We start from the raw sequence: 25,097 nt of genomic DNA, 5'->3' as shown, positions 1-25,097 counted from the left end.
TTATCTGTTTAATTGATAATGACATAACGACGGACTTGCCCACACCTGCCCATGAAATAGCCTTTGATTCAATTGTCCAATTACTTTTGAGCCCCTGAAATGAAGGGATTGTGTTAAAAAAATGCTTTAGTTGCCTCACATTTTTATGCAATTGTTTTGTTCACCCCACTGAATTAAAGCTGAAAGTCTGCACTTCAACTGCATCTGAGTTGTTTAATTTAAAATTCATTGTGGTAATGTACAGAACCAAAATTAGAAAAAAGTTGTCTCTGTCCAAATATTTATGGACCCAACTGTATAAACCCGGCCTTAAAGGCATCACCTCACCTTTTGTTAGGTTTTTACAATTTATGTTTGCCAGACTGCCTACAAACGGTTGTTGCAGCGGCGTAATTTGAGGATTTTTCCATTTTGGACAGTTGAGTCACTGCGGGAAAAACAGTGAAGGAATTTAATTTAGTGCGCACTTAATAAAATAGAGGAACAGGTTTGCCTGCATGCTAAAATGCAGCTTCAAGTTTTGTACCTTGTGAAAGACGTGTCCGTTGCATCTGAACTATAAAAGATTTTAAAACAAGATCAATTCTAGTTTTAATGTAAGCGTTACTTTAAAACAAAATCACTCTGAAATAAACAGCATCTTCTCAATATTTCAAGACAAACTTACATTACAAAGTGTTTCGTTGTTAAACAGCTTGTTCTGCAGTTTTTAAAAGTGCATTCACATCACACTTTACACAGAATGGCCATTATATGACCAAAATCATTATTAAGTCCAGCTTTAAATGTCACAGGTTTTTATTAAGGACGGTGGTTGGTACAAGGCCTTGTCCTGTTTTTCTGGTCCACCAGATAATTTAATTTATTTTACTATTAAATAGGTTTCTAAAGTTTTGTTTTTTTTCTTTCAGCTGAATAACTATCTCAGTGAGCCCCCTGTCTCCAGAAATAAGTCTGCCCTTCAGTAATGGAAAAGCAATGCAGCCCGTTTCCTCACCTTGGCCAAGACAAAGATCGCGTACCTATCAGCACATTGTACCACTGTAGACAGCGAACACCTTTTTTCAGCTATATCAAAAATAACACATGAAAAGAGAAACCGACTTGCTGGTGACAAGGCAGAAATGTTTCTTTTTGTTAAGTAAAATCTACTATTTGTGCTTTTACAGAAGCCAACTTAAGCCTAGGGTTACTGGCCTCATAGAACCCTTCATTTTAGTTTTACTTAAAGTAATACATGTCTGATTATGGCACAAACAATATGCATTCCTATTTTTGCTTATATATACTATATCCAATGCCATGTTGTGTAATGGCATGGTGTCATGAGGTGCATAAGTTATCCAAATGTATATGTTGAGCAGATTTTTGTAAATGACCTGGAGTATTTCTGCTATAGAAAAAGGCCATATCTTGCTTCCCAACAGAAAGTTATGGCTGTTTAGATCTATAGTAAAGGAGAGTGTAAAAGTCATCAAGTTAATAAAACAAAGTGTTCATCTCTCTCTGTTTCACATGCAGCTATTGTTGATAATGCATACTTTTCAGCATAACTAAAATATTCAAACCAAAAGCAAATTTAAAAAAAAAAAAAAAAAGGTGGACAAAGACATATCAGTATGGCCCAGAATTTCCATATCGGTGCATCACACAATGGCAAATGGAAAGAAGTAAAGCCAGTTTTAAAACAAACTGAAATTAAACCACTGCTAAACTCAAGTGATAGCAATGATGATATATGGATTGGACATCAAGCATGGACAATGTAACTGGTAAATTCGGCACTGTATGACCAAACCACCATGATATACCTACAGACATCACCATGGTGTGATAGTAGCTGCATTGCAAAAATACAAAATGATTGTGATCAAATTCAACCAGCGTGCTGCTCACAAATCAGCAACTGACAATGTTCACGTCAGGGGAAATGTCAGAAGTCACTATGCCTTTCGCTGTGGAAACCTACAACAACACAAAGGGTGGTGATGATCATGTAGATAAAGCACTGACACACTAACCTCTTATGCACAAGCAACAAAAAAAATATAAGAAAAGCAACGTCGGGCTGTGTGTTGGTGACAGTTTTAAACCATATCACGTGAAGAATGTCTACTAAATCTGCAGCAGTACAGCAGTGAACACTACACAGACCTTTCCTGCCACATTTATGTTGACATTTTGGCACTTACATGTTTCTGTTATACATAATAACAATTTTTTCCTTGTTAGAGGGGGAAAAAAAAAGAGCGAGAGAGGCAATGTCTTTAGGACATTTTTCCAGGAGTAAATACAAAGCTAAGGGGGCAAAGCATTCAGAAATTAAGGGAATACGATCAAATTGTTTAAAATTTTTATAAAAGGAATTATTACAGTGCATCTGTTAATTTAAAAAAAAAAAATTCTGCAATAAGAACATGGAGGACTTGGTTGGAAACCTAAGGGCAGATTTCACACGAATGTCAGAAAAGTTTTTATTCATGAAAGGACCCATAAACATAGGGGAAACAAATATACCACGTAGTGTGGCATAGGGCTTTAGGGAACCATCGAATCTTGACGTTGTGTTGCATAATCTACATGAATAAAATTGAGGAGCTTGTTGGGCTGCATGGCAATGCTCATCTCAGAACTGTTCTAATGCTCCGAGTTATTGGTTAGCAATGAAGATCTACTGTGCGAGTGCTGGCGAGTCTGGGTACACGCTTTAGCAGGTGTGGGCATGTCTAAACAAGAACTTTAGTACCCATGCCAAATTCGTTTAAGCTTATGTAGAGAAACCATAAAAAGAAAAAAAAAATCTTGAAGGTTTATATTGAAGATGAGTCTAGAAATGGTTACAATGCCATTCCTTAGGCTTTTAGATGTCACTAAACTACAATCAGCATTATACTGTGAAAGGAAAGCTTTGGGACAGATGATGAACTTGCAAAGAGTGAAGACCCTGCCATTACTTTAAAATGGGGGAAGAAATTTAGAGTTTTTGGACTGGCTTACACAATCCTAAGTCCTATTATGATAATTATGGGTAGGTTCTTAAATGAGCATTTCAATCTGAAAAAACTCATATGTAGCAAAGAGAAGGATGATCAAAACTCTTCCCATAATGCTGTATGAGAGTTATATATTTTAGAACTACTGGTTTATAGTTTTTATTGGTGATGCCATCATTGGTGCCATTTTGAGTACCTTTTGGTGTAATGAAGTGTGCATATGCAAGTATGACACTATGTGATAACTGCTGTTATGATATACAAGACAAATTTAAACTTTGGAGAAACAAACAGTGCTTCCCACTGGAGCATTAAGACATCCTGTCTGTTTAATGACTTAAAAATTAACTTCTCCTTTGCATTTGTTTAAATCATACTGCTACAGGAACTAACCCTGGCTGACTAACCACTATTTCAGATTAAACCCTAAATAGGAAAATTCTCCCAGGTAGCCAACAAGCTCTTTTCAAGGGCATTTCCGTTGTTTAACAAATAAAAGAGATCAACCACTCTGCAAAGAGTAGTGAGGAAAACAAAATGTATTACTGGCTCTATGACTCTCACAACAGAGTCCATATATTCCCAATGTTACAGAAACAGAACTAAAGAATTCTGTGCAACTCTACTCACCCTGGGCACAGTCTGTTTTCCAAACTGAAGTCAAGTCAGAGGTGTGCTAGTATCAAAGCTACCACACCTGTCAATTGAAGAACAGCTTTTACCCCTCTGCAGTCCATTTTCTCAATAATGTGCACAACAGTTTGAATAAGGAAAACTGTACATTAATATTACACTTCCAACAACATGCTATGCTATCTAGTAAAGTAACTGGTCTCTTCTGTATTTGTACTCTCAATGCTTTTTGTGCTTTTGTATATGGGGGCCCATAGCATGTTTCATGCACCTAACTATACAGATTGAGGAAGACTTCCTATGTATACCTGTAGAAAAGGCAACTAAAACTTGAAATCTTGAGTATCAATATTGCATTATTTTTGTAGTCAGGTTCCATTTAAGTTAGTTTCAAAACAGGGTAGACAATCTTACAATAGTCATACAAAATACACACTAATGCAGAAACCAGACAGGGGATAAATACATTTTCACAGCTTGGAATACTGTTTGGTACAAGAAAGTAAACTATAAAAGTGTATTCTCACCCTCCATTAGTCTAGCAAAGGGTTCCGGACATGTTGTTGGGATGGGGAGTGCAAGTTTGTTCATAGCCACTCCATAGGCAACGGCAAGGCCATCAATTCCTCTGAAAGGCACCTCTCCAGTAAGCAACTCCCAGAGCAACACTCCATAGCTAGAAAAGAATTAAAACAGGAAAAAAACCCTTTCATTAAGACATATTAATAATAGCAGTATTTGGATATAGTGGAACCGACCAAAAAAAAAAATAAAACCTAACCACAAAAGCACATCTTAAACCTTAACATAGTCTACGAAAAACGATTATCAGCAGGAAGAAATTAACCATGAAGGCCATGTAATTCATAGGATACTTACATTTCTGGATTTGCTCCAACAACATGAAGCTGAATTGCATTTTGCAATTTTGTCTTGCACACCACTTTCGGAAAGATCTAACACAGCAGAGATGCAAGTGGTGCAGAATTATCCATTCTCTGTGAATACCTGAGCACAGATTAACATATGCAAGAAAACTAACTAAAACTAAAAATTCTTAAAATGAATGAAGTGCAGCGTCATGTTCTACTAACATACTCAATACTGGCTAATCAGTATCTGAGCTATATTGTCTTCTTTTGGCTCCGCTGCAGCACTAATGACCATGCAACAGACCACCTTAACTGTTCTATTACGGTTTGCAGATTTATGCTGGTGTATTCTTTTTCCTCATTTTATCCACAATATTTCTATAACTTCAGAGTACAGATATGGACCTTGCCATCTCAAAAAACCTCAATGATTCTGAGTTCATAGTTGGGGGAGGGTAAGATTCCAAGTTCTACGGGCAAAACAGCGACTCCAAATAAGTAGGGACTTCACTTTTTCCCCTTTATCAAGGAAAGCAGCAACACATTTTCCACAAAGCATATAAACCAAAATAAGGAGAACATCAGGTAAGCTCACTTGAGCTTTGCATTAATTAATTAATTTATTCCAACTTCTCATGGTGCCAGAGAGTGGAAAGGTGTTGCACATTTAAAGAAATAATAAAAAAAACAAACCCATTATAATTAGGCAACATTCTATAAAGTAAGAGCAGATTTAACTTACATGGTTCTGAACACATAAAATACAATTCTTTTAAAAACAAAAATATCATGCTGCTTCAAAGTGCAATGTGTTGTGCATTCAGAGATGCTCTTCTGCATACCTTGGTTCGAACAGTATGTGGGTTACTCTTGCATATATCGGCTCAACCAATCCTCCTCTAAACTCTGGCATCAACAAGGCATTTTCGCCCAGAGAACTGCCACTCACTGGACATTTTTCCTTTATTGGACCATTCTCTAAACCCTAGAGATGGTTGTACATGAAAATCCCAGTATATCATCAGTTTCTGAAATACATAGACCAGCCCATCTGGCACCAACAACCATGCCACGTTCATAGTCTCTTACATCACCCTTCTCCATTCTGATGCTCGGCTTGAACTTTAGCGGGTCATCTTAACAATGTCTACATGCCTAAATGCATAGAGTTTCTGATATTTCATTGGCTAATTTGATATTTGTGTTAACAAACAGTTGAACAGGTGTACCTAATAAAGTGGCCAGTGAGTATATATATAAAATGCTATGACTAACTCACTCACAAAAAAAAAAAAAACTATTTCCAGTTTAGATAAAAAGCCGAAATCTGTCAGGATGGTACATCTAGGGCAGCAGGTATACACTAAGAAAGGAAGTTTTGGTGCATCAATATTTAGGAGTTAAAAAAAAAATACAAATATTATATACAGAAAAGTACTTAGCTTCTGATACATCTGACTATCCAATGGCACTATAACAGAAGCCCAATGACAAAATTTCCTGGGCAAAGCCGGGTAACATAAATGGTATATTTTTTAAAAAATAAATAAAGTATCTTTGGAAAGGTACAACGTAGATTATAAACAAATTTGAAGCTGGAGAAAAGAAATGCCACATAAAAGTATCATTCAGGGCTAGCACCCAGCAATGACCTAAGTCAGCGTAGAGCAATAGGAGTGGGGGCTAAAGTTAGTGACAAGTTGCCTGTATGCAAGAACTATGTCCCCACAGGTAAAATCCATTGGCCTGGGTGAATGAGCAACGGCGAGTTTCCTTAAGGATCCTGGCATGGATCGGCTCATGGAGTTGGGAAAGATTAAATGCAGATGGTGTTGCCTCTAATCCCACAAGGGATGTGAAATGAAGTCAGTGCCATGAATGTACAGTTACTGCATTAGGCAGATGAGAACACATGGAACTACTTTGCAGGAGCTCAAAGCGGCAACAGTGTCATTCTAGGGTTGCCAAGGAAGGAAATGGCAGTTTAATTAATGGAATAAATAAAGTACTACTGCTAGTATCCCTATTTTGAGAATGGTAGATCTACATCCGATTATTAACTAAAGTCCTGGAATTGTGGTATTTCTGTACTTATGATATTGTAAAATGCCTGGGGTAGCCTCTTTGCTTAGGTCATTTGAACTTAACTATAACATTTATCTGTTATAAGTGACAGATGAAACTCTAAGCCCAGCAGTTTATTTTTCTTGTGGAATGCTGTTGGAGTTTTATTTTCTATATCTATATATCTATAGAGAGAGAGAGAGAGAGAGAGAGAGAAAGAGAGCTACATAAAAGAATTGACTGAATTGAGTTGAACTATATATTCCAGTGGGTATTAGAAAGTAGAATATCTATCCATTGACAGCAATCACTTGTATATAATCAATGTAGAAAACAAAATCCAATAGTGCTAGGCTACATTTCTAAACGATGAAGACCCTCAAAGATGCATGGTGATGAAAAAATATTTTTTTATAGGACAAAAAACAAACTGATGAGAGGAAAAGAAAAAAAAATACAAAGGGAGGGGGGGAATTCAAAACACTTCTGTGTTCTATAGCCACAGTACTTCTGGTCTAGAGATTAGTGGGTGGTTAGGCGCATGAAATTTGAAGTTATTATGAGAAGATACCCAAGCAACCCATATGACAACTTGGCCGAAACATGGCACATGAACGTACTCACACCTTCTGCTGCAAGAAAGACTGAAACTGTGCTACTAATGCTGGTTCATCCATATATATCTTCTGTCAGTCCATAGCTTGGAGTGGGGCTGGGTGTTGTCGACTCACATATATGAGAGTACATACGTTCACTCAGGCAAAACGTATGAGAAAATGCAAGCATTAGCAAGTCAAGGAAGGTTCATTATCCAGTCTATTTTGTTCACAATGTCAACTTCACTACTTAAAAACATTGCCAGCATTTTTGATTCTAGTAGACAAAGAAAGAGCAACTTATTTCTACATATCTGATGATGACTATATTTATTAACCAGAGGGAACGCTAAGCTTACATTTCATAGGCTAATAACACTCAAATGTTTTAATTAATAAACCTGACTGATACTTCATCTGTACATCATTAATCTCTGTGTTCAGATGAAAGTTACAAGATCTTAAACACAAAACAAATTCTGCAAAACGCAAGATAAACACACTTGAGAGGGATGAACTTTATTTTGGGCAAGATTACAAAATGTAAAAATATTACCACTAACACCATTATGAATTTAATGAACATTTGATAATGTGGTAAATGGGTCACTTAGAGCAGTGGGGAGCAACGTTGGTCCTTGAAGTCCACAGTGGCTGTATTTCTTCCAACCCAGTTGGTTAATCAGAAACCAATTCCCACCAATAACAGAACTTATTTAATTTCAGGGCTTGGCGTGTTGGTTCATTCTTATAATCACAGATTTGTTTCCTGTCCAAGGACATCATCCAAACTGTCTGAAGCCTTAAAACGGATGAGTTATTCTCAGTCCTTCACTTTTTTCTCTCAAGGTTCCTTCCAAATATTTGATTAAACCAGATAGTTCATGCTACATATGCACAGGTGTAAATGGAGGCAAGTTAGGTGGACATGTACTGGTTCCTTTGTCATTTACATCTTATTGCTAATGAGCAGCATTTAAAAACAGTGAATGTAGCTGTTAAAAGCAAAAATAAATAATTAAGGGTGGGGAATCTAAAATAAAGCATTACAATATTGCTTGAGCAATAAGTGCTCTATCAACAATAATTAACTTTTCAGTAAGAAACTGGGTATGATGTTAAACTGCATCTGGTCCTGCAAGCGGTCCTCCAATTTGGGGATGGGGGAAAGCACTCGGGAGCCCCATTTCCGGAAGAGTCGAAACTGTTGGAGGGCCAATGGGGTCAGGTCTGTTGGGGATCGGAACTGGTGTGGTGCAGAGGCGTTGCCCACTGCACGGTAGCACTCAGGTCCCAATATGAGGCGGCCCATCGGGTAGGCGCAACACAAGGAACGTCTCATCTCTCTGGCAAGATGATCATCTTCCTCTGCTGTCGGAGGAGCTGTGTAAACTCTGCATTTCAGTGGTGGCAGTCTCTGGGGTGCGCAGACCTGGGACTGGCCAGATCTCTGTAGGTGGATACACCTTTTATTGGTCTGGTCACTCTGAGAGGCTGTCATACTCGGGGAGTAGCTGTTGCTGTAGCAGATTGGTTTCTTCCAATGATGTCCAATGTCATTCCTTTCAACGAGCATATTAGGAGATTCAGATTACGGCACTCCCTGGGTGCCTTGCCTGTTTCAGTATATGCTCCGACCACGGTGAGTGATGTCTCGGTGAGGGAGACATTTTGTTCACAACTTCGCTAGGTGGTTGATGGGTGCCCACAAGGTGACAATCCTCTGGTTATCGGTGACTTCAATGCACCCACTGGCACTGACAGGACTGGCTATGAGGATTGTCTCAGTCCCCATGGGTCTAGTGACCGTGGTGAAAGTGGCTCCATGCTCCTTGACTTTGGAAAAGGTCAGGGGCTGTGAATCACTGGATCCTGGTTCCAGTGCCCTGAGACGCATTGTTGGTTTTGGTACTCCAATACTGGTGGTGCGGTGAAGAAGATCGATCGCATCCTTGTGGGCAGACACTGGAGGCTCTTGAAAAACTGCAGGGCCTATAGAAGTGCCCAGTTTGTAAATTCTGACCACGGACTTCTTGTTGCTAACTCTTAGGATCCAGCCTAGGTCCAGTAGGTTACCACCTACTAGGAAAACGAGCCTGGACTTGGCCAGACTGCAAGAGCAGGCTGTTTCTAATGAGTTTGCACACAGTTTGTGTGAGGAACTTGCGGATTTGGGTGCGACTGCCGATCCTAATGTGATGTGGGAGACCTTCTGTGACATGACCCTGAAGGTTGCTGAGGGTTGTGTTGGTGTTACCAGTGTTCCCAAAAGGAGGGGTTTAATCTCACAGGGCACTCTGGATATCCATATTACTAACCGAGAATAAACCGGATATGGACGCAGGTACATGGCATGCCCATGAACGCAGGAGACATAGTGCGCAGGCGCCGACAGCGAGCGAAGTCTGATCCACCGAGAACAAAGGAGTCACAGCTCAATAATGAAGGAGCTCAACTAACGTAAATAAGAAATGAGGCAACGCGCCCATAGCTAACCACACAGCCACACAATAAAGAGGATTCAGCCCACTGCCCCAGAGTGAAACGGGAAATACTGCGGAGTCCACAAAGGTCCACAACACACAGCATAATCAAACCCGAGATAGTACGGAAAGCGCAGGAGCCTACAACGCGTTTCTGAACCATAGCTCACCACCACAAGTGAATTCTGATACACCACCAAAACCGAAAGAGCTCAACTAACTACAACGACTACCACATGAAACATACACACGGCACCGGAGGTATAATATTAGCTCAACTAACCTACAGATGTTGTAACGGTGAACATGATACATACAGTATGTGACAATTACCAGGACAGACAATAATCTCTTTCAAATCTATTTCGGGTTACCCAAGACCAGGGGTTGGCGAGTGAAGCGAGCAGGGGGCAGAGCCCCCCTAGTCATCGAGAGGATTCGCAACACACGGCTCAATGGCAATTCTGGTCTGTATCGGGAACTGAGAAGGACGGCTGCGAGGGCTCCGAGTGCAGACAAGGAAGTGTTTGTCAGAGGAATCAGTAAGCACGTGACACACCATCTGTAGTCTAGCGACCTACTTTCTGCTTACAGAGGAATCAAAGCATTACACACATCCGAATCTGTTCTTTGGAGAGTCGTAGTCAAGGCAGCTGATGGAACGGACACTGCTGTTGTGACCCACTGGGCTTGCTACTTTAAGCAGCTGTTCAAAGCTGATCCTCCGGCTAGGATGTCGGATATCTCTGGGTCCATGATTCTTGAGGCTGATCCTCCAATTAGCTGTGAACAACCCAATCTCACTGAGATTGCACAGGTGGTGAAACCAGCTGAGGGGAGGAAAGGCTGCCAGGCATGTAATGCTATCCTCTTGGCAATGCAAGCAATCTTTGCTTCAATTTGGGAGACGAACAACATTCCAACTGACTGGAAAACGGAACTTCTTGTCCCTATCTGGAAAGGGAACGGTGATCGCCTGGATTTCAGCATCTACAGGGGGATAACACTACTCTCAGTGCCAGGTAAGGTCCTTGCTAGGGTCGTCCTCAATAGGATCCGTGATCACTTGCTCACTTACCAGCAACTGGTTTTATGCCTAAGAAGTCTACCATCGACCGCATCCTGGCACGGAGGGTTTTCATGGAGTGCAAACGTGAATATCGGCAGAGTTTCTTTGCAGCCTTTGGTCGATTTTTGTAAAGTGTTCAACTCAGTTGATTGAGCTGCCCTGTGGGACATCTTGAGGGTTTGTGGGATCCCCTTGAGGTTGCTGGATATCATGAGCAGCCTGTACACTGGTACTCTGAGTGCTGTGCAGAGTGAAGGCAGAACCTCTGTTTTCCCTGGTTAATTCTGGGGTTCATCAGGGGTGTGTTCTGCTCCTACTCTGTTCAATCCTTGTATGGACTGTGTGTTGGGCAAAGTCTTGGGGTCCAGCGACTGTGGGGCATCTGTTGGTGAAGAAAGACTAATGGATCTTGACTTTGCTGACGATGCTGTGATCTTTTTGGAGTCAATGGAGGCTCTGATCGGGACGCTCGAGAGACTGAACGAGGAGTCTGAGTGTCTGGGCTTGTGAGTGTCCTGGATAAAAACCAAGGTCCAGGCCTTTAATGACCTCTTAGGAACAGTCATTAGCAGTGTGTCTGTCTGCGGAGTGTGTGTCAACCTTGTCGAGAGGTTTACTTACCCTGGCAGTGACATTAATGTCTCTGGTGACTCTTCCTATGAAGTCAGTAGACAGATTGGGAGAGCATGGGGGGTCATGAGTTCGCTGGAAAGGGGAGTGTGGCGATCCCGAGATCTATGCAAAAGGACTAAAGTCCAAGTCTTTAGAGTCCTGGTGCTTCCTGTCTTGCTAAATGGTTGCGAGACATGGACGCTATTTAGTGACCTGAGACAAAGACTGGACTCCTTCAGTACCGTGTCTCTCTGTAGAATCCTTGGGTACCGTTGGTTTGACTTTGTGTCGAAGAGTGGTTGCTCATAGTGTCCCGAATAAGCCACATTACCTGCATTGTGAGGGAGCATCAGTTACGGCACTACGGCCATGTGGCACGTTTTCCCAAAAGTGATCCAGCTCGTAGGATCCTCGTTGTTGGGGACCCGAGTGGCTGGACCAGGCCAAGGGGTCTCCCCACTTAACATCTGGCTGCGGCAGATAGAGGGTCATTTCCGGAGGGTGGGACTGGACCATGTGTCTGCCTGGGGGTTACCACGAGCGGTTTCGTCTTGTGGTTAGTGCGGTAACACACTGTACCCGTGCATGCTCCCCAACTTAACTTGACTTGACTTAAGAAACCGCATTGGAACAAAAACCTGTAGCCTCTGCTGCCCCCAAGAATAAACATTGCTCACCCTTGATTTAGAGCATTAATATAATCAGACTGGATCAGACAATGTGCCTCAATGTCTGGACAGAGGCATACTAGCATTTTTTTTCCCAATGTTTAAAATTTGGTAATACAATCTAAGTTTACTTTAAAATATCTCTAGCAAGGATCATAACTAAAATTAGGAAACAGCTGCAATTCCATTTCTTATGTGTTATACTGCCTTTCATGTAACTTTAGTGCAGAGTTTAAAATCCTCCACTTCACATATACTAATGTGAACAGATTCACTAAACGCCTTTTGCTCTTTTAGAGCTTATTAATGCCTATAAGATCACAAGTCTTAAATGGCTTAGCTGCCTACACCTTAACTGAACTTAAAACCTATAACAACAGAGTATGTGAACATTTAAATACGAACCCGTATCCACACAAACTATTTTTTTAACTCCATTTTTCATAGATCAGGAAAACTATTTTGCTAGGAACAGCCTGTAAAACTATTTTGCTAGGAACAGCCTGTGTATCCAGTAAACAACCTTTGGTCTCAAAAGATTTCCTGTAAGAGAGTAATATAATGTAATCTTTTGATGTAGGGGAAACTGTTAGGATGAATCAACCCTTTTAAAGGTCAATGTTTATTCAAAGAGTCCCTCTTACAGCTTCAGAAAGGTGACTGCAAAATTATTCGAACTGTCTGATGTACAAATGAAGCAGTTTCGGAGATTGAGCCAGGCTGGACAGTGAGACTATGCACAGTACTGCCAGCTTCCAGAATATTCAGATTAAAACATATACTTTGTCCAAGGAGGTGTCAATCTCCTATGTTATGTGGTGTTTACCTACAAAAGTGTCATGATCCAGTACTTAGAAAATGTAGTCTTTTGGGGGAAAATACAATTGTCATTTGTCAATTTTCTTAATTTTTACAGCTACATATTCTAATCCTATACTGTTCTGTACTGTTATTAGGTAATGAAATGGAATGAAAAATATGCTCATATGTTCACATGAAGTTAAGACTGTTTGCAGTGATATCCAAGTTCATCAACCTAAAATGTGTCCAAAACAAGGTACTAAAATGTAGTAACATGAAATTTATACAAATTTTGGTTATAAGCCTGAGAGATCAAAAATTGGAAAAAAAAAATGGATTTTTAGGGTTCTGCATATTCTTGTTAAAGGCTGTTACTTTGGCTATGCATAACACTTTTTTAAATTTGTGACAATAGTTGAAATTGGTTATTAGTAGGTTTTCCCTCTCTCATGTCCTTTTTTTAGCACATGGCCAAGTTATTCTCCAGGACTTCAGTGACAGACCTGGAATCAGAATTATATTGTAATCTACTACAGTCAGACATTAGCTTGTATCATAGCACATTACAAAATGCACAAGGGAGGACTGGAAGGCCTGCTGCCTACTGTGGACAACTTTGACTTGCCTTCTTTTGAATGATAATAAAGCCCACAAGATTACTTGTTTAAAGAACAGAAGTGACTGGAGTGGAGTTTTAGTTCTCTTTTCTCCATTGCCGTTTGGCCTTAGCTTAATATATTATACATTGGCATTTACTTAGACTGCTAGTCAAAAGTTGTAGAAATTTTAGAAGAAAAATAAGTTGTATGACATTTTTTTTAGTTTTCTTTTTATTTAAGCAGTTCTACTCCAATGAATAACCTTAAAAGTAATAAGTAAATTGCCACAATTTTCAAAAAAAAAAAAAAAAGTTTGTTACCAAAAACTGAAAAATAATCAGTTATACAAAAAGGCCTTTTCAGGGAACAGGTAATGGGTTAACAAGTTAAAGCATTCCTGTGGCAATGAAAGTTAATAAAACTTTGTTTATATAAGCAATTCCCACCAAGTGTCCCAAGTTTTTAAATTTTATTGATTACTTACAAACCCCCTATCTGTTAAAAATGCACTGCATGTTGTTATCATAATGGTGAGAAAAAGGTAACTAACACAAGATGTCATACAGACCATTATAACAGTAGGTCCTTCTTTTAGAGAAATTCCAAAGAATTCCAAATACAGTTAACTACACCATTGAAAGGAACTCGGAAACTGGAGTAAACTTTTGACAGTAAAAGGCTTGTCATATCCAAAGCCACAAAAGAATTGGAAGACAAGTTTCCAAAAGTCAACGGTGTGTGCGACAGGCACCTCACAGAACTACAGCTTCAAGCACTGCTTAACAGTTGAAGATAACAAGTGTTATTTTCAACTGTGAACAGAAGACAGTAGCAGTAAGAAATCCATTGCCAAAAGAGCAACCTAATTTTTCCAGGTTTTATTGAAATTTACACAGTTTAAATGTTTCAATGTACTCTCAAATTAAAGCACAGAAAGTTCCCTAAAGAGTTACAATGATCTGTCTTTCTTTGTTACCGTATATATTTGCGGATATGTTCTCCCACAGATAAGTCGGGACTTGATTTTACTGTACAATTTCTGATATTTTATAATGTTGGTCATATAAGTCGAATGCGGAAAAGTCACGCTATTGGTCCGAGAGATTATGATATGCTAACGCCCACCTGAGAGAGTAACCACGGAGCATACTGCCTTTATTTTCTATGTATTGTGCCTACGTGACCACACAGTAATACCCAAACTATTTCGAAGCAACGTTTGCACGGTTTTTTGTATCTCACACCATCATACACCTTTATCGTAAGAGCATCCTTTATCTACGATGGAGCGCTTGATCAGAAGAAAATATGAAGCTGGTCTGAAATTAAACGTTGTTGATCTGGCGAAAGAAATTGGTAACTGCGCTGCTGTAACAAAATTTGATGCGTCTGACACACTGATGGAGGCAACGAGATGTTATTAAAAAAAAAAAAAAAAAATGGGCTTATAAGTCAGGGTCTGATTTTATGATTTATTTTTTGGGTTTCAAGAGCTGACTTATACACGAATATATATAGTAATTGCCATTTTCTCATCATGATAGCAAAATCTTACTTCCTGCAGGGCAAAATTGTCCAAATATTGTTTCAGGTTTGTTCCAACACAGCTATTATACAGATAAAGGGTTTCTAAGTAATCAACAAACATGGGGACACCTGTAGGAACTGCTTGCATCAACTATCAAGGCTTCATTAAACTTCTACTGCTGTAGAACAGCTGTCAGTTGTTAACCCATTACTTGTTGCCTGAAAAAGGCCTTTTGTATAATTCTGAAAATAACATTATTTTTCAGTTTTTGAAAACCAAAACTTTCTTTTTTAAAACTCTGGCAGTCCTCTACCACCCCCAATTTTACTTTTGTACTATTTCAGGTTATTTAATAGTCTTGAATTGCTTAAACTTGTATAAAAACTGGAAAAATTTGGGTGATCTAAAACATGTCCAGTAGTGTATATAACTACAATTTCAAACCGTAATGACTTAATAAAGTATCAGAAGGTAAAATAAGCTGAACTACAATAATCATTAAACTATTATTAAATATCGCTACAGTATCAGTAGTACACACTAGAATAGAGGATATATGAAAAGTGTCAATCCCCACCTCCAAACATCACTGCCCTTTGAGAAGGTGGATGAACGAATGACCTCAGGTGCCATCCAGGCATAGGTGCCTGCTGCACTCATCTTTGTAGTGCGGTGCCATTCTCGTGCCAGTCCAAAGTCTGTAATCTTGAGGGTCTTGTTTCCCAGGTCCTCATTCTCCACTTTTTCCAGGATCAGGACTGAACACCCAGAGATGAACATTAGGTATTCAGGTAGTTTTGGATGGTAACAGTGGAAGTGGGACAAAATGAAAAAGGAAAGGGAAAAATGGCAGCAACAACATAATTGTGAGTAAATGGGCAGATGACAGGAAGTTGGTATGGCAAAATACAAGGGGAAAGAAATAGAAAGAGAAAAGGTAAGAATTAGAAGTGTGAAGACAGTTTTAGAGTAAGCTCTAGTATTTTACTGCTAATTTTATAGTTTCAGTTAGCAACCTTTGGCCACTAATATTCCTTTCTCTCCCCTCTTACTACTTCTTTCAGACCTCTGTACTCCCTCACACACCAAGTTAATTTGAACCAAGTACAGAAGGGCTAAAGGCAGTGTTAATACTAAAGAGTCACAAGTAGAGGTGTGATGCCGGTAATGTCATCTGAAAGTAATCCACAAGCGAGATGGTGAATAACTTAATAAATCTATTATACCATGTTGTCATTCAACACAGCCAAAGGCTTTGGAATCAAGGCTTGATTGTAAGAAAGGGAAATGGACATGTTCTTGTTTACATATCTATTACATTTAACATATTGTTGTTACTTCACAATTTATAACTATTATTTTAACCCGAAAACCCCCAATAGTCTGAATTCACTTCACCAGAGTGTGTGTATAAATAAATAAATATAAAACCTCTGACAAATGAAAGGCCAAAGCAAACAGTAAACGAAAGACCTCTTGGGTTTTTAACTTGACTACATTTGGGATGTGAACACAGACAGGTTCTATGGTTCTTGCCTTTCATGAGAGCCATTTTTGTCAAACAGCTACTTCTGTCCATGAGGCAGACAATTTTTTGGGAATGTCAAGTTCTGATACCAAAGGAACCCAACTATTTAAGCATTTTAAAAATGATGTTCTTCCACTTTTTAATACCTTTTCATTTACTCGTCTTATCTGTTGCATTATTCGGATTACACTTACATTTGAAGGCTGCGAATCCAAATTTGCTCACATTCATTTTTTACATAGAATTAATTTTTTATATATAAATTTAATTAGAACATAATCGACAGCCACCCTATTAAGAGTTCTCGAAAAATTATTGCAGCAAATTTTAGAAGCCCAAACTTTATCCCAATCACCACTTCTCAAACCAACATAAAAAATGGTAACCTTCTTGTCCCACAAGTGGAGTAAGCAACATTCTTTGTGGTATCAAGCTAAATTCTCCACAAACGTAGTAAAAATTAAAAGAAGTTTGTTTGTGCAGAGAAGTTTCCCAATTCCACAAAAGCATGACTTTAAAAATAAAATAACTGTCAACCTCAGACATTGGTAGAGCTTTTGAACCTCAGGAGTAACACGTAGGGTTTAGTTGGTTAGCAATATTTGATTCCACTTTTACCACTCTCAAAATTTGTAAAAACAAGTAACTTTTGTTGTCTCAGTAAATGCAGGGTTTGTATTCTTTTACTGTTTATTTAAGCCTATGTCACATTTGCAACTTTTACTCATGGGGTATGTCAGATTTGCTGACAGCAGTCGCTGACCTCATTGTCAAATCATGTCAATTTAAATGTCTGAAAAGTTGCTTCCCACGTCTACTTTACAGGCTGAGCGCCACTGTGCTGCCGGATGGAGCCGGCACTGTACAAAGGGTTAAGAGTTGTGACAAGTTTAGCAGCAATCTTTGCTCTTGTTCCCTTTTTAATATGTTGTCATGGTACCTAAAACATGAGACATCAGATAGACAAGACTCTATGCGATTTGTTAGGTCCAAAGTCCCCATGCTTCATAATGAAGCCACCACTGTACAGGGTTAACACATCAATTTATAAGTTCTCTTTAGACAGCTTGATACCAGAGTTCTCAAAACGCTATTGCAGCAAATTTTAGGAGCTCTAACTTTATTCAAATTGCCAGTTCTGGTAACAGGTATGACGAGTTCACCCAAAGACCCTGTCATTTTTTTCCCCTCTTCCATTCTGTTTTAGTACGTAAATCACGAGATATCAAAAAGGCAAATTTCTCTTCTGTCTGGGAGTTTCATAACATACATGTTCCTTATCCATTACACTACATTCTATGCATTGTACTTCTGAATGAGTATTCATTGCCTGTCAGCTCTCCTGCACACATAGCCCTTCTATACGGTTAAAGCAAAAATCAAACCTGCTTGGTTTTAATGAGGCGAGTTGCAGACTTAGTTGGTTTTAGTCATTAGACATGTCACAATAAGCGACTGACTTCACAGGAGTGGGAGGCACGGTGGCTTACTGCTGCTTCATGGTAAGGAGACCTGGGTTTGTGTCCTACTTGCGTACAGTTTGCAGGTTTCCTCTGTGTTTGCGTGAGTTTCCTCACACTGTCCAAAGACATGCAGGTTACGTAAATTGGCACACTAAATTGACGCTGGTGTGTGAGTGTGTATCTGTGTGTGTTCGCCCTACGATGGACTAGCACCCTTGTCCAAGGTTTGTTCCTGCCTTGCGTCCTGTGCTAGCTGGGATAGGCTCTAGCCGCCTCGCAATCCAAGCATGGATTAAGTGGGTTAGAAAATGACATGGCTTCACAGGAGTATGCCACCGACACCTTCGATTCACTAAGATCATGAAAATTAATGCTTTGACATAAAACCCACAGCAAAAAGTTGTCTAGCATGATATAGCCTTACCTGGTCAAGGCAATGGATGGATCAACCCACCCTTGCATAGTTCTAAAAAACCATTTAAAAACAACAGAAAAACTCTCTCCCAGAAAATAGAAAAACATCTTCCTAGCCTTGTAAATATCAATTCCTGTTTATTTCGAAAGAATACGAAAAGAGAAAAAAAATGATCATGACCAAATTATATTTGTTTTCACCTAAATGAATAGTAAGAATGAGGAAGTACTCAGAAAAGTATCAGTTGAAAAAAAAAATAAATACAGTGGAACCTCGGTTCACGAACGTCTCGGTACACGTACAAATCGGTTTACGAGGATAGTAGAGGATGGTTTGAAAAGTTTCGCAAGAGAAGTGGCATTCATAGTGTGATAAGGCATGGAGAGGCTGCTAGTTCCGATGCTGAAGCTGCGAAAGAATTTGTGAAAAATTTCAGAAAATTAGTGGAGGATGAAGACTACATCCCACAACAAGTCTTCAACTGTGATGAGACCGGATTGTTCTCCACCCAGTTCCTCCTCACTTCATGCCAGAACTCGACTCATGCAAGGTTAGTTTTCTTGGTGGTTTATGGTTAGTTTTTGTATTATGGATTTTTCAAATGTTCATTTTTCGGTTTGTAGCGTGAATTTATACCGCTCTCAGATCCGGCACGATTATAATACGCGCTGCCCTCTTTGAGAGGCAGCAAAAAGAAAAAAGAAAATAAATAATCCAGGGCGCGAGTGACCAACACTACTTTTTTACTACACCACTACAATTATGCAGGCACACCAGTGAAAGCAGGGTCAAGTCAAATGATTATTGAAAGACAATACACATTATCACTGTGACAACAACAAAAAAAACCTTATATACATACTATCGTGCTGTAGCGCTTCCCTACCCCTCACAAATCACGACACAAATACTTGAAAACATACATTACCAATAAAGATTTGAGCAAATGGAAACACAAAAAAAAAACAATGGATTTATAGTTTTTGAAGTCTTAACTGTATGGCAGCGTTGAGCTCAGTCTGTAATGGGGAATGAGGCGCCGACCATATCTCTTAATCCGGGAAATGTTCTGATTAACCGTTCCTTGTGCTGGCCCGTCAAGTCCTCTCCCGTATGCCTTCATCCCGAAAGTAAAAATAATTTGACTGGCAATGAACCTGGGTTCACCTGACGATATCCAAGAGGTGTTAATCCTTTCCCTCGTGCCTTTTCCTGTTATGGCCTCCTCCTCTCTCCTAGTTTCTCTTTTCTTTTTTCCCGCCACCTATTTACATACGGATAGCTCCTCCCCGTCCAGTCTGTTGGCCCTCCAAGCCAGGTGCTCCCCTCCCTCTGTATAAAGGGCCAGCCCTAAACATAAAGGCATACCACTAAAACAGATATGGGAAAAGGTACAAACTTACAGGTACAAACACATATTCCGGTCGACCGATACAAATTGTTGCAATGTTACTTTTCTCTTTTTTCAAATGTTCATTTTTTTCCCTGTGCTTAAAACTCATTAAAAAAAAGTGTTTACAGCGAGTGGTTCGTAGCGTGATTTGTTGCAATGTTACTTTTCTTGGTTGTTTATTAAATTGCAGATTTTTCAAATGTTCCTTTTTTCCCCCCGTGCTTAAAACTCTTTTTTAATTAAGTGTTTACAGCGATCGGGTTGTAAGGCTATTAGCGTGAACTCCTGCAATGTTATTTTCTTGGTTGCTTGTGGTTGGTTTTTAAATAAAGTTCGGATTTGTTCAAATGTTCTGTTTTTTTTCGCCCCTGTGCTTAAAACTCATTTAAAATAAGTGTTAACAGCAATCGGGTCGTAAGGCTATAGTGCGAACTCTTGCAATGTTAGTTTTCTCCGTTGTTCAAAGTTTTCTCAGTGTTATTCAGTGTTTTTACATTTAGTTCACTATTACAATGTGCTTTCTATGGTGTAGTTAACTATATTTGTGCTTAAAAATCTTTAAAAAAAATATATTTACATACAGTTCATATGGTCTGGAACGGATTAATTGTATTTACATACAATCTTATGGGGGAAATTGCTTCGGTTTACGACCAGAGTTTTGGAACAAATTATGGTCGTGAACCGAGGTTCCACTGTAAATAAATACATTTTCAAAATGTTTTTTGCTGTATCCGATATCTCACGGAAACAGTTTGTAGTAGAAAAATTCCAATTTCAGAAATGGATTGAGCACACCGAAATCTATAAAGCACACTGCTTTTTTTGGTGCAGAACAGTGTTATCTGAACTTTAGACCTCCAAGATGTTGGGCCAGAGCTTCTATTGCACTCACTTTGTGAGGTAGCTGGGCTTTAATTGATTTCAGCTCCGTGGAGAATTTTCACTAGCTCAGGGATTAAATAAGTTAATGGTCCATAAAATACCACTAAAATTTCTTTTAAGAATAGCCACTGTGGACAGAGGTCCAATCGACTGTGGATCAATCCAAGCTCTCTTTCTTCACCATTACAATTGAAGAGCTCAGTTCCAAAATCAGCTAAGTACAAAAGATAAATTTTGGAGATTAATAGGAAAATCTGGGTCCGTAAACAGATTTTGAAACTAAATTCCTAAAACTATAGCGCTATACTGTTGCAATTAGCAGGTTTTGAAGCTCAAACATATTTTCGGCACATGACCAACTGCATGAAAAGTCACAATCACGTACTCACTAAATTTTACCAAAAGGTGTAATTAGCAGATTTTGGAACTCACATCTTCAATTACAAACAAGTTGTTCATATTAAAAAAATAGTTTAAGCTTTCCATGGTTAGCAAAGTTTTCATATCCATTCATTGGAAAAGCAGGGAAGCAGAGTCCTGGGGAAATTAATTAGTACTGTATATTAAAGAGATTATTAGACCCATTATAAACTTCTTGTACGAGTGTATTTACATGCACGAACAAAACCATGACAAAGGTGAGAAACACGGTTAAAGGTTGAAACCAAAAACCTCCACTTACATACATCAATACACTTTTGAAGTTCTCGTTTGGCAAAACACTATGACATCATTAAATTCTGGAAAAAAAAAAAAGTTAAACATCATCAGCAGCAGCGGCCGCAGTGAATCTGAAAACAAGCATGAAGCCCATTACATTTTCTTGCCTTTTATAAATACATTTAGTCCTCCATTTGCTGTGAGGTAAATAACATCCATACCCTTTTCACATTGATGACCTGAGCCTCCGATGAACATTAGGAACACTGGCTGCTGCGTAACCTGATTGCACTGTTTCAACATATAATAAATAATAAATCTTTACATTTATATAGTTCTTCACTACATATGTATAACAAATGGCTGGTTTAAAACTGACACCTTATTGGTTTATGTTACAGGATTGCACATAACATACTTTTTAAATGCCTGGTTGTGCGATTAAACCCTGCAAAGGTCAGTGCTGCCGGGATAATAATAATGCAGGTATTTTATTTAAATAAGTATTGCGTTAGGTGACTTGTTACTTTCAAAAAAGTAATCGGACTACCTAAAGCACATTACACTTAGTGTATTAACCTTAACACTACTCCCAAGGTTGTTGGCTTAGCATTGTATGTTTAACTAATGAACATAAATTTAGTGATTTCTGAAACAGAGACAGATTACTTCAACCAGTAGAAGAAATGTGATCTCCTAAGCGTTAGCCACAGGAAATTATCTTGTGGATGCTTCCACCTGTGGCTGCTGTAAGCGTGAGCGAAGCTGAACAAATGGCAACGGGCATGCACAGACTGCAAAATCCATAACTGTAAGCTGGTTAAGGGTTTACATGGTCAAATAGCTCGCACAGAAATCTACATGTTTTAACCTGGTTTCTCAGAGACCAATATCCCGATTTCTTTAACCAGAATATAGTTTAAATGGCATTTTAGAAATGGGGTATCTAAGAAAAAATGGGTTATTAAAGAGCACATAAACACACTATATGACTGACAAAATTATATGAATATGTACTTTTTCCGATGTGTTTGGGAAGCAGAAGTTTCTAGAATAACTCCCACATCACAAGTATGACTGTTCTATTCAACTGTTTCCTGGAGATTCCTTACAAAGGGGACATATTTATATTTATCTTGAAGGGAATGTAATAATAATTCTTGGGAAAAAAAATAAATAATTGAAATGCCATTTGAATTTGCAGAACTGAGTACCATGGCTGGGCATTATGAATACTTAGGCAAATGCACTAGCCATGTTCCAAGGTGTCATTAATGCAATTTTTATGGGTATTGCCAGAATCTAAGTCATTGTGCACATTACATTCTTATTTTTTCACAAAATACAAATTGCATATTAATTGCATCACTGCACAAAACTTTCAAAACCATGCAAAAAAAAAAAAGTCGCCCTTCAATTCTTTCAAAGCTGATCAGAAGTCACAACAAACTTCCCAAGTACACTTGGATTACTGATGGCTGGCTTATTGCTAAAAGACTGGATAAGGTCTTAAAGGTAGCACAGGATGCCATCATCTATATGCTACACCGATCCCTCTCCCACTTGGACAGAGGCAGTGGTGCAGTAAGAATTATGTTTCTGGACTTCTCTAGCGCCTTCAACACCATCCAACCTCTACTCCTTAGGGACAATCTGACAGAGATGGAAGTAGATTCATACCTGGTGGCATGGATTGTGAACTATCTTACAGACAGACCTCAGTATGTGCGTCTCGGGAACTGCAGTTCTGACATTGTGGTCAGCAACAAAGGAGCGCCGCAGGGGACTGTACTTTCTCCAGTCCTGTTCAGCCTATATACATCGGACTTCCAATACAACTCAGAGTCCTGCCACATGCAAAAGTTCGCTGACGACACTGCTATCGTGGGCTGCATCAGGAGTGGGCAGGAGGAGGAGTATAGGGACCTAATCAAGGACTTTGTTAAATGGTGCGACTCAAACCACCTACACCTGAACACCAGCAAAACCAAGGAGCTGGTGGTGGATTTTAGGAGGCCCAGGCCCCTCCTGGACCCTGTGATCATCAGAGGTGACTGTGTGCAGAGGGTACAGACCTATAAATACCTGGGAGTACAGCTGGATGATAAACTGGACTGGACTGCCAATACTGATGCAAGAGAGGACAAAGTCAACTATACTTCCTTAGAAGGCTGGTGTCTTTCAACATCTGCAATTAGATGCTGCAGATGTTCTATCAGACGGTTGTGGCGAGCGCCCTCTTCTACGCAGTGGTTTGCTGGGGAGGCAGCATAAAGAAGAGGGACGCCTCACGCCTGGACAAACTGGTGAGGAAGGCAGGCTCTATTGTAGGCATGGAGCTGGACAGTTTGACATCTGTGGCGCAACGACAGGCGCTGAGCAGGCTCCTGTCAATCATGGAGATTCCACTGCATCCACTGAACAGTATCATCTCCAGACAGAGGAGCAGCTTCAGTGATAGACTGCTGTCACTGTCCTGCTCCACTGACAGACTGAGGAGATTGTTCCTCCCCCACACTATGCGACTCTTCAATTCCACTGGGCTTAAACGGTAACATTATACAATGTTATTGACTGTTATACTTGCCTTGCACTCTCCACCTTGCACTTTTTAACTTGCACTGTGTATTTATCACATTAGTTTTTATCAGTATGCTGCTGCTGGAGAATGAGAATTTCCCCTTGGGGATTAATAAAGTATCTATTTATCTATCTAAGATGCATAAACACCACTGTGATATGCTTTCTAATAGGTACACAAGTTTGAAATCTCACGTCTGTGCTTCTTAGCAGCTGCAGTCTTTGGCAAATACAGAAAAGTGTGAAGTGAAACATAAAACACTGGACATCCACTTGCTAGCATTGAATGATCCAAGCCCAATCTTTATTGCTCCCGTGTCAAATCTGTTTGAGAATCCAGACTAACTACATCACACTAGCAGCATTATAGAACTTCCTATACCTCTCCTGTCTTGTCCTGATAACATACGGCTTCTTACATGGGCACTTACTATCATGATCAGCAGAAGTACACTGAATGTATATTGAACTGACACATCCATCATGTTAAAACCCACCAGATTGAAAATTATCAGATTGTCAATTTGGAACAATGTGATAAAATGTAATCAGATTTGTATGTGTTTGCTAAAGACATGTAATACATGTACAAAGTGTTTACAAGGTACCTGCATACAACTGAGATTCAATTGCTTGATGCAAAAACTATTGATGAAGTGTTCAATCAAGTAGTTTAAATCAACAGCAAAGTAATGCCCTTTGGAACTACAAGTAATTAATCATCGATTGTCAATGATATGGGTTATTGGAACAAGCCTACTTCTACAGAAAGTACATCCATTAGATAATCTGAACAGTTAAAAAATATAAGGAACTTCACTCCCAAACAAGCAAGTCAGTTTTTACAAGTTAATTCCACGATCAGCCTATTTGTAATGATAAATGCTTACCTTGTATCATTATTACTAAACAGGACAGCTTACCCACCACAAACCCCCATTTCCTGCTTTTAGATCTACAGTTGTACTAAGAACAGGTTTATAAACGCTGCTAACTCTGGAATCTCAGACCCCAATTTACTTCCGATTTAGGGTTCCGATTAAGTGTTAAGCATTCATTTGTAGCAAGCTAAAGGTGGTTTCCTTTCTCATTAATGTGAACAGAAAATAACGGTCATATTTATGATATTCTTTTTGGTAGTACAAGAGCTATAAATAAATAAATATTCTATTTCCTTATCTGCTATTTTTTATGTTTTAATTAAAATTATAGGAGCGTATGTATGTATGTGGATTTTTTTTTCTTTTTTCTTCAT

At 39.1% G+C, this 25,097-nt stretch overlaps 1 protein-coding gene across 3 annotated transcripts in view; it reads right to left on the bottom strand.

The window, feature by feature from the left end:
* map3k9 (mitogen-activated protein kinase kinase kinase 9) overlaps positions 1 to 25,097 on the bottom strand; it is a 154,069-nt gene that overhangs the window by 86,580 nt on the left and 42,392 nt on the right. For all 3 annotated transcript variants that reach the window (XR_007933655.1, XR_007933656.1, XM_051919913.1), the window contains exons 3-4: positions 15,496 to 15,676; positions 4,154 to 4,302 (exon numbers count right to left, since the gene is read on the bottom strand). Coding sequence is in view for 1 of the 3 variants with exons in the window: in XM_051919913.1 (XP_051775873.1) it covers positions 4,154 to 4,302; positions 15,496 to 15,676 (330 nt within the window). In the remaining 2 variants the exon portion in view is untranslated. The remainder of the gene's footprint in view (positions 1 to 4,153; positions 4,303 to 15,495; positions 15,677 to 25,097) is intronic.

Source organism: Erpetoichthys calabaricus, chromosome 16 (genome assembly GCF_900747795.2).
Source record: "Erpetoichthys calabaricus chromosome 16, fErpCal1.3, whole genome shotgun sequence".
In the NCBI taxonomy this organism is placed as follows: domain Eukaryota; kingdom Metazoa; phylum Chordata; class Cladistia; order Polypteriformes; family Polypteridae; genus Erpetoichthys; species Erpetoichthys calabaricus.
Note: the sequence above shows the minus strand (reverse complement) of the source record. Positions and strands in the feature narration are given on the sequence as shown.